At 29.9% G+C, this 18134-nt stretch overlaps 1 protein-coding gene across 1 annotated transcript in view; it reads right to left on the reverse strand.

Moving 5' to 3' along the window:
* Nucleotides 1-8948: 8948 nt before the first annotated feature.
* The window catches only part of LOC147810985 (uncharacterized), a 55624-nt gene continuing 46438 nt past the window's right edge, over nucleotides 8949-18134 (reverse strand). Inside the window, exons 5-6 of the mRNA XM_087161184.1 lie at nucleotides 15789-15926; nucleotides 8949-12632 (exon numbers count right to left, since the gene is read on the reverse strand). Coding sequence (XP_087017310.1) covers nucleotides 12295-12632; nucleotides 15789-15926 — 476 coding nt within the window. The 3' untranslated portion in view covers nucleotides 8949-12294. The remainder of the gene's footprint in view (nucleotides 12633-15788; nucleotides 15927-18134) is intronic.

Here is an 18134-nt window from a genome sequence, read left to right on the forward strand (position 1 = left end):
TAAGGAGATAATAGTATAGTGACTAATAAAGATAATTTTAAGATAGTTTTATGAAAACTGTCTCTAAATCTTTGAATAAAATTTCAAATTTTAAACTTTATTTCTTGTTTTGTTTTTAATGTTTTTTTTTAGTTCCAAATTTTTAATTCTTCAAAATTTAATCCCACAAACCACACACAAGTGTTAATTACATATTACCGACAAATTTATGTATATCAATAACACCAATTTTAAAACCTGTTATAGACTTGAGAATTGAACTAAAACTTTGACGGCAAATCTCAGTTTTTGGTAAAAATCTGACTGAATTTTAACATCAAAAAGTAAAATTTAGAAATTAATTTTACATGTTTGTATCACAAAGCCCATAAATTTTGAATATCAATATTTTTCACAAAAGTCATTCTTTGAAAGGTAGCCATGGGCTTAAAGCTATAACTCTGTATGAAATTTATTGCGTAAATTTTTAATTTTATAAGGAAATTTAATTGAATTGTAATTTCATAATGGAGAATGTTGAAAATACTTTCCCTAGTTCGAATTCCAAAGCTAAACCAACATCAAGCACACCAAGCATGCCAAATAAAAAGCTATAACTTTACTATTTCCATTAGAATTAGTTATATTTAGATTTTATTATTGCTTCTTTTTTGTTAGCCCGGTCACGTGTTTTTCTTCAGATCAAAATTTCAACCTCCAACAAGCTAGAGAACCGAAATGAAAACTGCATCTCTGTATTGAATGGCAATATAAATTTCCTAAGTTCCCTGACGTTTTAAGAAAATGTGTTACAATTTATGAATAATTGAAACTACAGCTACCGTCGGACTTTGAATGTTTAAACTATAAAATAGAATTCTGAATCAAGAGATAATTTCAGTTTCAATCATTTCCTGATCAAAACAATCGAAATTTTAATATTTATCACCATATGCAATTTATCATCGATTCAAATTGCGACTTTTTCTGATTAATTAAAATATTCAAATAGGAGCTATGTGCCAAATAATTATATAAGTTTTTAGTCGTTTCCTGCTGTTATGAGCAGAATTTATGATGTTATTATAACACCAAATAAAAATTGGAGTCAATAGAAATTTCGCCCGCATTCTGACTTTGTAGGAGTTTTTGATTGAATGTTTAAATTGTATTGTTAACATCCGCACTGAATACCAATTTAAGTTTCAGTAGCTACAGTATCACGAAATACATAATTTCAGAAGTTATCCCCGAAAGTATGTTGACGTCATTAAAAATTTCGGAAACTTTAAGACTAATTATTGTTTATAACAAGACTATAGATTTCTGAAACTTTCTAAAATATATACTGCCATTATATCACCGGATAATTCAAGTCAATCAAAATTTTGACCAATCAAATGAACCGGAGTTAATTAAAATGTTGACCAGTGTTTAACGAACTCTAAAACTTTAATTTTAACTGAACAACGGTGCAAAAACGATTTACCGCCATATTATCATCAAATAGATTTACGACAGTACGCATCGCATCGATTTCGACCACTTTTCGACGTAACGAAAATCACTGGTACAAAATTAAAAAATAGAAACTACTACTAAAATAAAACTTTAAATTTTAAGCAAAATTTAAATTAAAAAGAACATTTAAGACAATCTTTTGTAAGATTAACAACATTAAACTTTTTTTTTTTTTTTTTTTTTTTTTTTTGGTTCACCAATTTCATATTCTAACACCTCACTAAACTTTTCAATATAACAAATATGTTTCGAAATAAAAATCATTTCGGAATATTTTTTTTCAGAATAATATATTAAATTCCATTTTATTCCTAAAATAGAATTTAATTTCAGAATTATGCCATAATAATAATTCTAAAAACGTATCTCATGCGCTCTAAAAAATTGTATAGTAAAATTAAAAACTCAAAATTCTTTTTAAAAGAAATAACTATCTCTCTTTTTTACGTATTACATGCAACTCAGAAATGTGAGGAAAATTTTTTTTTATAAACAAGCGTTCCATACCTTTTATACTATTGAAATCGACTCTAGTATAAACATTGCAAATTCTATTTTCAAACATAGAGAGCAGCACCGTACAGAATAATGCGAGCAAAAATATCGTGAATATCCTTTTTAAAACATAGATAGCAGCACCATATAAAATGAGTAGAACACAAATATTTACCATTTTCCTCAATATTTTAAAGTTGCTTTATACAACAGTACAATATCACAAGAGTAAAGACTTTAAGAGGATGATGAGCATTAAAAATATTCTGAAATTGTTTATTTATCGCTGTATGATAATTTTTATATGCACATCATTATACCTAATGCTTGTGTGTAAGAACTTATCTATTTAAGCAATTCAAAGACGAAATCAGAAAAAGAACTTAATTTATGTGAACTATAAATTCACTCATCAAAATCACCAATAAATTTAATGAATCTGCATAAGTTAGACTTCCAATTTATACGATGAATACTATTCAGTCGCTTTAAGTCGAAAAATAACTTCTATAAATTTGTCATACTTGTGAATCAGGTTTCCAAAGATATCTCACCCGGTATCCCTTTTTCTATTCATATAGTTTTCTATTCAAATTCCCATTACCGCGCTGAAACAAAAATATGTTTTTTAATAGTTGATCTTTCTAATGTGTTAGCAGTTGCATTTTTAATCATTCCGAGTAATATCATTACTAATGGAAAAGACAGATAACAAAATAAAAACTTTTTTTTTTCATTCGAATAGCGAAGAGCAGTACATTAAGAATTCCAAGTAAAAAAAAGCTCTAAATTTTGAAATATTTTTTGGACTGTAACAGTTTTTCGCGAAATACGAAAAAAAATATGGTTACTAATACATACTACTAAGATAAATAATAAAAAAAGATTGTTAAGAAAATGGGAAATGTAAATTGATTTGGGATTCATGTTGGACCCCATTTGAGCATGTGAACTCCTATCCTTTTAATTATATCTTTATCTTGTCTCCTTTTTTCTTACTTTTTCAAGAGCAATTTACCTATTGCACGTAGAAATACAATTTGCCATGAAATGTGTCACTCGGATACTGCTTTTTAACAAGTTTTGTTTACACCTTTATTAATTTTTGATTTTTCTATCACTCTTGGCCATCGCGGTTTTTCTAGTTTTCTTTTCACATTTATTTTCCTTTTTTCATTGGCAACTTAGCAATTGCTATTTCAAGTCCCTTTTGTTTTCCTCGTTCACATCCGGCAAGTTTACCTAGTTCACATCCGGTGCCTTTTATTACAATCTTCTTTATTTACTTTTTTTTTTCTTTGAAGCATATGAAGTTTTTATATTACTAAGCCGATCTTTCAGCTTTAGTTTCTAAGGATTTTTCAATTCGTTATACCTATTGTTTCATAATTAAACAAAAAAACTATCCAAAGAGAAAAAAGAGCACAATACCTTTAGATCCCTATATCAGCGTGTATGGGAAGTATAGGCAGCCGGTGCGCAACGCCGATAAAATTGTTCTCACTATCAAGCTCCAAATTAAGGGCCCTTAGCCTCTTTGTTCTTCCTGGCCGACAAATTGGCTACAACGAACTTGCTTTTTTTTTTTTAAATATTTACTAAAATTTAAACTTTGTTTCTTTAAAATTTAAATTATGGTGGCACGGTTTTTTTTGCATAAAGTTATAATTTTAAGCAGATTTTAAAATAATTAAAATACCTGAAAACTCTTACTTAAAAATGCTAGTTGCTTCAGAATTACAAAATAATTGCTATAATATCAAACATATATCTTATGTATTTTTTTATGAATATGTGCATGTAATCACATTCTTTAATACTCGTTCAGATTATTTTAGAAAATTAAGGAAAAATAAATGCGCGCATTCAGGATTAGAAATCAAAATTCAATTAAGAAAAAAAACCTTTATAAAAAAACTTGGGGAATTATTAAAGTTGAAAATATGATAGAAGACATTAAAACCTATTTTATTGTTGGAGCAATATGCACTTATTGAGTATTTAAGCCAGTAAATACTTGATAAGTGCAGGTTTTAAGTACCCCTTATCATGTTCTCCAAACAGTTTTAAAATTTTCAGCAAGTATTTAAACTGAAACTCTAGTACTGTGTAATAAAAATTTTAAAATTTGAAGCATGGTACCATACCAGGGTTTTAAATTTCTGGCATGATTTCATGCCAAGTTTTAAAATTCCTTTATGGTTATACTGGCTCTGGTATCATTCTTACTGGCTTTTCATCCAGGTATTTTTTATAATTTTTAAATAAGAGCTGATTAATTTTGATTTGAAAACTTCACTTCCACAGTTTTGCCTAAATAACATTAATTATTAAAAAAAGTTATTGGATAAGAAAGCAGAAATTCTTATATTAAAGTTAATTAAATACACTTTAAGGCCATTCCATAAGATTTAAAAAAGAAACAGTACCATATGCGAATGGTGCGTTGTAAAAGTACCATGTCTATCTATAGTATGTTTCCGTCCCATACATTCAAGGTTTATTTATATCTGAGTGTCAGACATGCATGATGTGCTCAACTTAGAAATAAAACCTATGGCATGTTGTCATACACTTATGATACATTACAATGAAATTGCCTTACATGTATAAAACATTACCATATGAAGGAAATATGGTGTGTTTTTATTAGCTTATCATGTGTGTATGGTACTTCCCCTTAAGTTCTCCATTAGTATATGACATAATCCTATATGCTCACAATTAGTATATGGTGTGCTCCCTTGCGTTTATCATATGTGTATTGTACTTTTACAAGAGAGAAATATAAGCTTTGAGTGTATTGCCATATAAAAACTAAAAATTTCCCATGATTTCCATAGGTTACGATAGATTTATACAAGCAAATTTTCCTTAGAGTAAGGTACATCTCTCACATTTCACGGTTTTCGTTAGTTTCTTTCTTTCATGATCTTTTACGATATCGGAGATTCGATGTGCAACCAGTATTCTCAGTACAATCGTTAAATTATCTTCAAAAATCCAAATTCCATCCCTACTATGGAAACACTATTCCCCAACCTCACATGCGCAAACTTCATCAATACATTCAAACTCATTTAAATCTTCAAAACCTCTCACTGTAGCAACAGGAACTGATCAATTGAATAACTCCGAACGACTAAAAGTTTGAGGTAGTCTGTTATGAAAGCTATAGTAAAACAATTTCTTATGGGGAATGTTTGAAAAATAGTATGACTTTCTCAACCAAAACCAATTCAACCACTCCGATTCGAATTTCCTAATCTTCGTACTCACGGTAAGAGCCAGCACATGAATATGGTGTAAGGAGCTCTTTATCGTGTAAGCCAACCTTTAGCAGGGTTGCAAAATCTGTTTTGTGTTATATAGATGCTGCCGACAGTATCGTGGTAATCCAATTGATTGCTGTCTTCCATTATTTGCACATGCACGAACTAACCAGTTTTGTTTTGGCACTTCAGCATGTAAGCAGAAGCGAGCTAAGAGTTTAAAAATACCTGAATGAAGTAAATAGCAAATATTGCAGATTTTTCATATTTAATATACTGGGCATTAAGGCCACAAAAACATTAATAAAAACGTATTTATTTATTATTCTGCGACATAAATATTGATCCATAATTGTGAACTACTCTGTAATCTAACTGTTAAATAGTTAGTTTGAAAGACAAACTATACATTAGAAATCTATTTCCAATGTTTACTTTGAAGAAAAAAGCATTAATTAAGTGGAATTTAGATTTCATTTTATAAAGTAGTTAGACAAATCAAAAGTAATTGTAAACTGAGAGACATTATTTCTTTACACACTGTTAGAATTTTGATTCTAAAATTACGGTAAAATAGCCGACAGGAGTCTTTCCATCCAATATACCGTACAGTTTAAAGTAACTTCATTAACATTTTTTACCTTTACGGTTTTGAAACCGTTTACAATTAGTATAATTTTAAAGAAAACATAAATGCAAAACTATATGGTTTTTTTGAAAAATTTACAACTAGCATAGTTTCAAGACAGTAAAAAAAAATTAACTGTGCTAGGCTGGACTTTTCGTTAGGTAATGGGCATTGAACTTAGGGTAGTGGTTGACTTTTGTTTCATCAAATGAACTTCTGAATGTGGTTTAATTAGTTTATCTGGTTTTTTCGCCTATTGTAAGAGTTAGGAAAAACTAATTTTTTTTGTGCATTCAGAAACTTATTGGTGGTGATATCTATGCGTGAATGAAGGCATGGTATTTTAATAGCCAAGGGTCTCTAGCTGGGAAGAGCAAGATACTGGAAACTCTCCATGTGTTGAAGGGAATGAAGGAAACATTGTAGCGTCAACGTTGGTACTTGAACCCCTGTTCGGTCGGCAATGAGATTGATAAATTAGTATATATATATATATATATATATATATATATATATATATATATATATATATATATATATATATATATATATATATATCAGCTTTTTAAGATAAAAGTTTATAAGACCTCCTATGCTGGGAGATTCAAGCAATAAGCACTAATGAGTTAAATACAATGTATGAAAAAAGGCTTCTTAAAAAAATCTATAACGACAACTGTTATACTGAGAGATTCAGGTCGTTGGCACTAAAGAGTTAAATGCAATGTATGAATAGCGGCTTCTTAAAATCTACGTATTAGCAACTCTTATGCTAAGTGATTCAGGTTATTGAGACTAATGAGTTAAACGCAATATATGAATAGCGACTCCTTAAAAAGTAAGTAATGACAAAATAACTCTTCTACTGGGTGATTCAGGTAATTAACACTAATGAGTTAAATGCAATGCATGAATAACGGCTTCTTCAGAAGTACGGAATTACAATATACAGAGACTCAGGACGCTGGCATTAATAAGCTAAATACAGTGTTTTGTATGAATAACTGCTTCATAAAATATACGTAATAACAAATCTTGGCACTAATGAGCTACTGGCAATATATGAATGGCAACTTTTAAAATAATACTAATAAAAATTCTCATGCTGAGAGAATCAAGCCGTTAGCATGAATGAGCAAAATGCAATGCATGAATATCAGCTGCTTAAAATAAACAAAATAACAAATCTTATACTGGGAGATTCAGACTGTTGCCACTAATGAGTAAAATGTAATGAATGTAATGTATGAATAGCAGCTTCATAAAATAAACCTAAGGACAATTCTTATACTTCGAGATACAGTACAGGGGTCACATAAATAGGCCCATAAATAGCAATTTTATCGTAATTAAATTTTTTAGTGACCTACTTACAGCTAAATCAAGAAAAAAACAAAAAAAATAGAAATCTGACAAATCACAGTTGAAGATGTTAGATGTATGACATACCAAAACCTTCTGCCTTGCAACAAGAAGCAAAGCAGTGTTAAAAACAGGAGTGTTATGAGAAACATTTTCAAGTTTCAACCTGAAACCAAAATTTCCACGTATGCCTAACATTTGTTCCACATGTGTATTTCCGAAAGTGCCTAAAAGTTTATAATTTGGGATTTTGGAACAAGAACTGTCTAATTTTTAAAAGCATCAGACCATAAATCTTTTCACAAATATATGTACCAATAAGAAACTATATATAAAACTAGGAGGCTTCGCCCCCTGCTCGCTGGTGCTCGCCAACCCCCGGAACAGCTTTCGCAGTTCATTTAGGATTGCTTCGCAATCCGATGCTCGCTTTGCTCGCTCATTGGATACGTTCTTAACATCTAGCTTTCGTATACTTTTTTGAACACTGAAGTACCGAAAACTTTTCACTGTAGAAAATTCTAAACCTGTGCATTTCAATGTTAATTTGAAATTGAAAACAGTTCGCATATTTTTCTTAATCACACTATTCTAAATTTCAGTTGTTGAGAAAAGTAACTTTTGTAAGTTTTGTTTTAAAGTCTTTCCCACCAGAGGGCTAAAACCATGTGTTGTAAAACAATCTATTATGTATAATTCTCTTACGTGGCTCCCAAATTTTGGCTGTATTTCTTTTCCGCCGGTGGCAACGTTTACTTTGTTTTGAAAACACCAAAGCATTCTGCCTTTTAATGATGTGTTTCTGATCTAATATTATATACATAATTCTCTTACGTGGCTTCCAAATTTTGGCTGAAGTACTTTGTACAACTAAATAAGATTCTTTTCACAACAGTTAAATATTTACTTTATTTTCTTTATTCATAGAGAAAACAGTCGGCAAAGAATTCTATTAGGTTAAAAAACATTTCGCTAAAAAAATAACGAATAAAAATAAACAACTTAAAAAATAAAAATGCTGTTGCCAGCCATAGAATTTTTTGAAAGTTAACTTAGCAACATAAATCAAAATGACATAGAAGCGCAACTAGATCAAGATTATGATACCTGAGCGCTTGACGTAACAAATCCTTCAATTCTAAAAGTGTTGTATCGCCAAATGCCCAAATTAACAATTGTGTTCTTAAAGAAATTCTATAAAAAGTTTTAAATAAACAACCTACTTCTACAACTGCTTCTAGAATAACTTGGCTCATTGATTAAAATATTGTTTTAATTTTACAGGACTAACTTTACTTCTACTTTTATTATTGCTATGACCCTCTTTCATTACATTTTACAACTTCATGCTAAATTTGAGGACTTTAAGCTGTTGAATACTGACATTTAGAAATGTGTACATAAAAAAAATAATATTTAGAGGTTAAGAGTTACCTCAGAAAAATTTGAATTGCTGACATTGAACTTAAGAATGGAAACAATCGTTTTTGTGAAAAATTGAATTGTATTGTTGACATCAAAACTAAAAATATTGTGTTTCAACTTAACAATACTACCTTAATTTATACTTTAGAATTGCCTCGGAGAAATTTGAATTGTTAGCAATGACTTAAACAAAAAGTTTTATTTTAACTGACAAATACTATATTATAATTTTAACTTTTTCTATGACTATACTCATTTTCTTACTCTTTTCTTTGTTTTTTATACATTTTATATTTTTGTGATAAAATAAAAAACTTATAGTTGTTCTGCTTCTGAACACTGATGAAAACACAAAATGATGGGCTTCATCAACAATCAAAAATATATACATTTATTTTACAAATTCCATATTATTAAGGTGGCGCCTTTCAGAGAATTAAAAATACAAAATTATCTTCATCAAAGCCGATGCCTTACATCCGGCGTTCAGTGGCAGACTACTATTTCATATTGTTTTGCAACACATGGCTTTAGCCCTCTGGAGGGAAAGATTTTAAAACAAAACTTACAACAATTACTTTTCTCAACAACTGAAATTTAGAATAGTGTGATTAAGAAAAACATGTGAACTGTTTGCAATTTCAAATTAATATTGAAATGTACAGGTTTAGAATTTTCTACAGTGAAAAGTTTTCGGAACTTCAGTATTCAAAAAAGTATACAAAAACTAGACATAAAGAACGTATCCCAAGAGCGAGCAAAGCGAGCATTGGATTGCGAAGCAATCCGAAATGAACTGCGAAAGCAGTTCCGAGGGTTGGTGAGCGCCAGCGAGCAGGGGGCGAAGCCTCCTAGTATGAAATATTACTGAACGCCGGATGTAAAGCATCGTCTTCGATGAAGATAATTTTTTGAGAATGTTTTTGATAATTCGGTGAGAATTCACCCGATTAGACATATGATACTCAGTACGTGCTCTTGTGCGCCGAAGCCTATCAATTAAAACGTATTAGCGTTTTATATAATATAGATTAGCCATATGATGCTCACTACGTGCTCTTGCGCGCCGAATCCTATCAATTAAAAATGAAAACTGTTGCCAACGCGAGAAAAGAAATATCATCGGTTTTATTGATACATACGTATTAACGTTTTATATAATATAGATAACATACTTTGAGAAAAAAAAACAGATTTATACAATCGTAATTCTGATGCAGTTTCCACAATATTTTACTACTTACAAAATATTCAAACAATAAAAAAACGACCTATGCTTATGTTAGTTGGTTAGAACTTTGGATTGACCTTCAATGTTCTCCAACCTATGATAAGGATTTCATAGTTTCTTTAAAATGTCTTCGTGAACCTGCTTTTTTTATTTGCTCACCAGAAAAAGAAACCAAGGTTCATCAAGATCAGTAACACGGTCTAGATCACGGTTACACAGTTTTCTGGTAACTTAGAATCTACCGTAAAACAAGCTTGATTTTCTGAAGTAATTTGCATCCCCAAGCAACTTTTACGTGTTCGGTTCAGTCGTTCTAGTTTGAGTTGCTAGAGTTGAATCTAGTTGAGTTAAATAGTTGTCACCATTTTAGTACTACTATATACAAAATTTTATTTCACAGTGCAGGCTTGATTAAAATTAGACAAATATCTGTTCATTTTTTACTAGTTATTCTTTTAGTTTTAGCTTAATTCAACAGCACAAAGTAAAAAGGCGTAGCAGGAATTATAATAAATCTATGTGAAAAGCATTTCGTTCTCTACTAACAAGGATTAAAATATTTATATTTAGAAACTCCAAATATGTTTTTGATATAATCTTCGCTAAAAATATTTACGGGTAAGTTGAAAATTAAGTTATATAACCGAGTGAGTTATGTAATAAAGTGCCGGATAATCAGTAATATGTTACGTGACACTTACTTTGGCTTTTCTGTATTCCTTTATTAGATAAATCGGTCGTTCTCTGCTCTGGCGATGAATAATGTTCTTCACTGCTAGGATTTTTTGAAACTATGTAAGATCTTCTTTCAGCATTTGTTGAATGTAATGCAAATTCATCTGAATAGGTTAAGAAAAAAAAGCATTATTTTTGATAAATTTAAGAAACAATTAATGCTATAATTAATGTAAAAAACAAAATTATTTTTATTGAGGTTCATTTTCCACACTGTAAAAACTGTTGAGTAATACCTCTCCGAATTTGGAGTCGAAAAACTAAAATATTTGTGTGAATGATTACTTTATGTCAAATTAAAATCGAATCGAGAGTATTTACACGCATCAAAGGGTGTAGTTAAATTTTAACATCAATAATTAATGAAGCTTACACCAATCTGCAGCTGGTTAGTGAAGAAGGTATTGTTTTTACGAGCTCCGTAAATTTGGCAAATAATTAGTATAGATTTAAACTATTTTATAAAATCTTGAGTGAAATCATGGTAGGGCATGTTTAGCAAATGCTTTTGGATAATTATCAGAAGTTTAACGGAGAATAATTGTGAAATTTTTGTTGACAATATGGTGATTTGTTTACATGAAGTGTACTTCTTGTGGGATTTGTTGTTGTTGTTTCTATCGTCACTTGCCAAATACCTCCAAGCCTGCTTGGGAAACCAAGCTAATTTTAAAGCAACGGGTGCGCTTCTTGTTTTCAGTGGCGTTATTTATGACCAAGAATACAATTTCAGCCCTACACACGTCACAGCCCGTTTTACAGGGTGGACCCATTCATAAATTCATTCATACATTCATAAATTTTTTCATTCATTCCCAGATCGTAATTTTGACCTGAACCAAAGAGCAACCAATCTTCAATTCAAGGAAATATTTTGCTATTCCAATTTTTCCAAAAACAAACCCATGAGGCACTTTAATGTCTTATGGAATCTAACGGGTGGTATTGTTATTGATCACTTTTTCGAGGCCGCCACATAGTTAGATGAACATCTCTCCAACAACGCAAGAAAAACAGGTAGGATAGAGCGATGAATTACATCCATGCCCGGAGCGAGACTGGAACCCAGTATCTTCCAGGTGAGGTCAACTCCTTGTCCACCATACATCCGGTCGGCCTATTTCATCATTCTATTTTCAGTCGTCTAGTCTTCATTTAAGTTAGCAATATCCCATAATGTACAGCGATGGGGTTCAGAGTTGAGGAAACATTTTAGTCTTATATTTACAGTTTGTATTTCGTCACAAATCACGTAATTTCGTGACAATATGATTCTCAAAATTTACAGAATACAGCTCAAGTATTGATGAATCGTCAAAAGAGAGAGTTTTATTTTTGAGAGTTTGAAAAATTTAATAGGATAGATTTTTTTCGAGTGGTGAGCAAGTTGATTTGTATTGCAAGTTGATTGACTTAATATGAATAGTTTATAATATAAATATTATCAGGTAAAAATCAGAATACAGGAAATTCGGGACAACAGAAAAAAAAAATTACATGAGACCAAATTTGCAAGATCAACATAACTACGAATTTGCTCCAAAGGAGACTGTAGTCAGGACTTTTCAAAAATTTGCTACTGCTGAACGATATATCTTTGAGATTGTAAGTGTCAGTGTTAGACCATTAAGATCATTTAACTGTTTTTAGTCTCCTTCCGGGAAACGTCCAATAGGATCGATTCTTTCAATTGGCAAGCAAGTTGATTTGTTGCCGTACAGTTGTGCTGTTTCGGTGCTTGTCGTGGATGGGCCATAATATGCATATGGCCAGTTACCAGATATATGAGGATACAAGAAAGATGGAACCATCGGTAGAAAGCGACATTGAGGATCACTTGTGGTCGGAGATAAATATGTTGGCAGTTTTCCTGTCCAGAAATTTAAAGGATATTGTGATTTAGTATGTTCCGGAGATTGAGGATTGTCCAGAGATAAATCTTCAACGTAATCAATATCTGTTCTCTTTGGTGTAGATGAAAAGTCTATAGAAAAATAAACAAAATTATTTATTAACTGAATATTTTCTGAAATGAATAGTAATATAGATGTTAAATTATCACTTTTTAAATTATTAGTAGAGTAATTTTTCAAATATTTTTTGCAAAAATATTTATGTTTTGTTTTGTTTTTCAATTTTTTAAAAATCTTCTTTAGATTTTCTTATTGCATAAAAATAAAGATTTAATTCTTTAAAAAAGAAAAAAAACGTGAATTTCCAAGAAGGAGAAGTAATTTTACTTCAGTAACAAGTAAAATATAAAAGAAAACGTATCTGTTTTGAAGATCATTGAAAGAATTTTAGATGATGGCAAGAAGCCTATTGCGAAAAAATTCCTAAAACATTTTTTTTTTGTTTTATTATTATTTTTTCTTTTAGTTTTACATCGAATAGTTTTTTAAATGTCGGAATGGGGTAAAAATATCAACGGGCGAAAATTTTATTTGACGATAGATTTCATTTATGTGTGTTAGAGAGTTTTCGAAATTTATATTGTCCTCCGACAAAGAGCTCAATTTAACTAGTTAGTCAAAATTTCAATTGAGATAACATGGCGATCACTGCTGCCAGTAGAGGTCTGAAAATTATTGGAACTTCTATTTTCATCAGGCAAAGGGCTACAATTTTTGACATAGAGGGAATTTTCGGTGATGGCAAAAGTTTATTGTGAAAAAAACATTTTCAAAACTCATTTTTGGTTTATTATTTTCTTCTTCTTTTTATTGGAGTCCATAACGTTCCTAAATGTAGAAAAATAGTCGAAATATCAGTAGGTGAAAATTCTATATGCTTATAAATTCCATTTGTAGCGGTTAGAGAAGTTTTAGAACTTGCATTTTAATTAGGCAAAGAGCTCAATTTAAAGTTTGCGAAGTCTAGTTAGTCGAAAATAGTCAAAAGTTTAAATACAATGAAATAGAAAATGTATTCTGCCAAAAGTGATCAGAAAACAATTGCTACTTGCATTTTCATCAGGCATAGAGCTACAATTTTAATCTGAACACTCCAGCTATCTGGAAATTATGATAGCATGATTCCACACTGTAAAAAGGGCGATATAAAACCTCTTCAAATTCGATGTTAAAAGAAAACTCAAAAAATTGTGAGAATAAATGCGTTATTTCAATCTACATACCAAAAACAGAGAATGCTTACACCAAGCTCACATGCATTTGCATCATTCATTAATTATTTTTGTCTTCGAAAAAACTAACGTTCCGAATCATTAGATGGCAACGGTAGATTGTTTACTATCAAGCACGAGGTATGTTCCTTATCGTCTCGCACATGGCAAAATATCAACAGAAATTTAACTGTTACAAAAACCATTTATGTTTTAGAGTTGCAATGAAGATAATTCTCATAAGATAATTTCATGTATTAATAATTACATTAAATGACTTTATAATATACAATTCTCATGTGTGTCTGTTCTATTAAGCTTAATTTGAATTTGTTCTAAAGTTCTCTTTATGCTGTGTGTATGGCTGTATCACAAACTAATTTTATTTTTGGAATTGTTGAGCGAACGCATTCTAAATTAACCCTTGCCTTATAAGTCCCACTTATAATAATTCCGTATGGCATTGAAACGGGACAAAATATCACATCGGGATTTCCCCAAAAATACAATTTTCCAATTATCATAACCAATAGACAGCGCACAATTATTTGAAACTGAACATTGCTTAGTTGATGATATTTGGTTCCTAAAACCTCCTTTTTTGATTAATCTTTGTTCTTCAACTCTCTACTTTTTATTTTGAACTCATTTGTTAGTGAGTCTCTTATTATTTTTTTTCATCGATTCATTAAAATTTTCAACAAGTTATCAAACACTGTATTAAATACTTAATTTAATTAGAACTTTACGTTGTGCTGATCTTTTCCTGGGACGGATTTCATAGTCCCGACGGGTTTTATATTGACGCAATCAATATTTTATAAATTGCACTGAGAATACTGTTGAGTTGTTTGATGTGGTTTTGCAACATTTATAAGACAGTTGTGATATTTCTTTTTATATGAGTTCATTATTTTCTTTTCTTATACATACGTGTATTGGAGAAGATAAAGCTTGATAGCTGAACTTAACAGTTGAGGAAATTATAATTGTGTAGGCTGAAATTCTATCTGATCCTAACACTTCTGAATACAAAATATACAATCACAAAAAAAAAAAAAAAAAAAAAAAAAATGCAATTGTGAATAATAACCAAAATTTCAAATTAATTACATTATAAATGTGGTTTCCATTTTAATATTTCTGATTGATGTTTAGAAATTACAATACATTTTCACAAGTATTTCGTTATTCTCTGCGTTTTAAGGGTATAATTTTTGCTCTTAAAATATCATCAGTCATGCATAAAATCCCGACAGACATTAAAGTCCTAATAGAACTTTAAAGTCTAAAAAATTTGTTAAAAAATTAGAAAATAACATTGAACATTAAAAAAGTATTTTTCAAAGTGTAGAATAACAATTACTCAAAAGGAAAAAAAAGTTTCATACATTTTTGATAATTTTTTTAAAAAACTTCGTTTATGGAGAGTTTATTGTTCGTATAGTAAGTGATATTGCAAAAATAACTTTACTGTTTCTAAAGTGGTTCCATCTTATTGTCATTACAAAATTTTGGTTTCACTAATCACTAAAAAGGGTGACAACTACTTTAAACCAAAAGAAGTATAATGAAATATTTCTGGTGTTTCGCTACACCAAAGATTATCCTTCGTGTTTGATTACACTAAGAATAGTCGTTTGGTGTTTTCCATTTTTGATTTGAAATAGTTGTCACCATTTTAGTATTACTATATACAAAATTTTATTTCACAGTGCAGGCTTGATTAAAATTAGACAAATATCTGTTCATTTTTTACTAGTTATTCTTTTAGTTTTAGCTTAATTCAACAGCACAAATTAAAAAGGCGTAGCATGAATTATAATAAATCTATGTGAAAAGCATTTCGTTCTCTACTAACAAGGATTAAAATATTTATATTTAGAAACTCCAAATATGTTTTTGATATAATCTTCGCTAAAAATATTTACGGGTAAGTTGAAAATTAAGTTATATAACCGAGTGAGTTATGTAATAAAGTGCTGGATAATCAGTAATATGTTACGTGACACTTACTTTGGCTTTTCTGTATTCCTTTATTAGATAAATCGGTCGTTCTCTGCTCTGGCGATGAATAATGTTCTTCACTGCTAGGATTTTTTGAAACTATGTAAGATCTTCTTTCAGCATTTGTTGAATGAAATGCAAATTCATCTGAATAGGTTAAGAAAAAAAAACATTATTTTTGATAAATTTAAGAAAAAAATTAATGCTATAATTAATGTAATAACATAATTATTTTTATTGAGGTTTATTTTCTACACTGTGAAAACTGTTGAGTAATACCTCTCCGAATTTGGAGTCGAAAAACTAAAAAATTTATGTGAATGATTACTTTATTTCAAATTAAAACCGAATCGAGAGTTTTTACACACATCAAAGGGTGTAGTTAAATTTTAACATCAATAATTAATGAAGCTTACACCAATCTGCAGCTGGTTAGTGAAGAAGATATTGTTTTTACGAGCTCCGTAAATTTGGCAAATAATTAGTATAGATTTAAACTATTTTATAAAATCTTGAGTGAAATCATGGCAGGCCATGTTTAGCAAATGCTTTTGGACCATTATCAGAAGTTTGAAGGAGAATAATTGTGAAATTTTTGTTGACAATATGGTGATTTGTTTACATGAAGTGTACTTCTTGTGGGATTTGTTGTTGTTGTTTCTATCGTCACTTGCCAAATACCTCCATGCCTGCTTGGGAAACCAAGGTAATTTTAAAGCAACGGGTGCGCTTCTTGTTTTCAGTGGCGTCATTTATGACCAAGAATACAATTTCAGCACTACACACGTCACAGCCCGTTTTACAGGGTGGACCCATTCATAAATTTATTCATACATACATAATTTTTTTCATTCATTCACAGATCGTAATTTTGACCTGAACCAAATAGCAACCAATCTTCAATTTAGTACCCCAGAGGAACTGATTTGTTATTGGTAGATTACTGATTTGTTATAGGTAGATTATTTGAAAAGTAATTTTTATTTTGTTATCTGATTTCTGATAAACTAATTTTTTAGTTTTACTCTCATAATATTTACATTAATTTGTCAATTGTATGAAATAATTTTATATTTAATTTATATTCACTTTGGTTTTGTTTGAATTTATATTAATATCCTGTTAATGCTGTGCTTATGTTTGAGCAATAAACTAATTAATAAACTAATTTTATTTTAATAAATATTATATATATGCTACCTAAATTTATGACTTTTGATTTAGATCATCATATCTTAATGCAATTACAAATTTTAGTGTTAATTAATAACAGATATGTACCAAATAAATTGTACCAAGAAGTATCAAAGAATATTCCAGGCGTTTCACTTCAACAGGAACTATTCTTGATTCTGATGCAGTGGCACACTTAGTGAAATATCACTTTGGTGCAAAATAATTGCCTCCACTTTTTTTTCCCTAGATTCACAAAAATATTTTACAGGTAGATTTTCTAAACATCAACCCAAAACTCTATCTTTAATCCATAGAATTTTTCAAGCATTTAAATATAGCTTGAGTCATTAAATGTTCTTCTTTACTATGACTTTTCTATTTGTAAAGGAAACGTGTCTAAAATCAGCAGGAGTACTGGAAATTGTCATTATTGTTTAGCTGCACTCATTATAAAAGCTGTAGTGTAAAGCTGTAAAAATAGTGTAATTTTTTTTTCTTCCTTGTAATAAGATGCTCTAAACTGTTTTAGAGTGTAGAGACTAGGTAGGAGCTGGAAAACATATTTCCTCGTTAATATTGTGTCAATTCTCAGACACGGTGCTTTTAGAGTCCTCTCCGAACTGTTATAACGATGTCTTTTGAAAACTGAAAAGTTTAATCGGTTTCCATCTTGAGAGAAGAGTGGATATATTATTTCCTGCTTTTTTTTTTAGATAAAAACGTCTTTTTATTGATTTAAATTGTTTTGAAAACAAACATTTCATTTTAATACAAAATATTTTCCAGAGCTGCACCGACAATAATGTTTGTCCCACTTTCTTCAAAATAAAAGATTTCATATAAAATATATATTTAGAAATTGAGAATTTAATTAGCGCATTTAAAGTAAAACGATCAAACCACATTCAGTGGGAATGTTCCTTAAGCGTTTAAAATTCGTGAATTATATTTTATTGTTCTTTATGATTTCAACTTTTTTATTATAATTTAATGTTTTGAAAGAAATATTTGAAATATTTATAAATAATTATTATTAAATGCAGAGTAATGACGTCACAACGTTAATTCATTAATAATCGATAAACTTCTCAATAGTTGAAGAAATTTAGAACGTGTTCCAAAAGCTCCGGGTCGTGAATCAGATCCGTTATCAAGTTCCAATTTCTTTCTTTAAACTGA

The sequence above is a fragment of the Parasteatoda tepidariorum genome, chromosome 4, assembly GCF_982258835.1.
Source record: "Parasteatoda tepidariorum strain Cologne lab strain chromosome 4, Ptep-v5.0, whole genome shotgun sequence".
Classification (NCBI taxonomy): domain Eukaryota; kingdom Metazoa; phylum Arthropoda; class Arachnida; order Araneae; family Theridiidae; genus Parasteatoda; species Parasteatoda tepidariorum.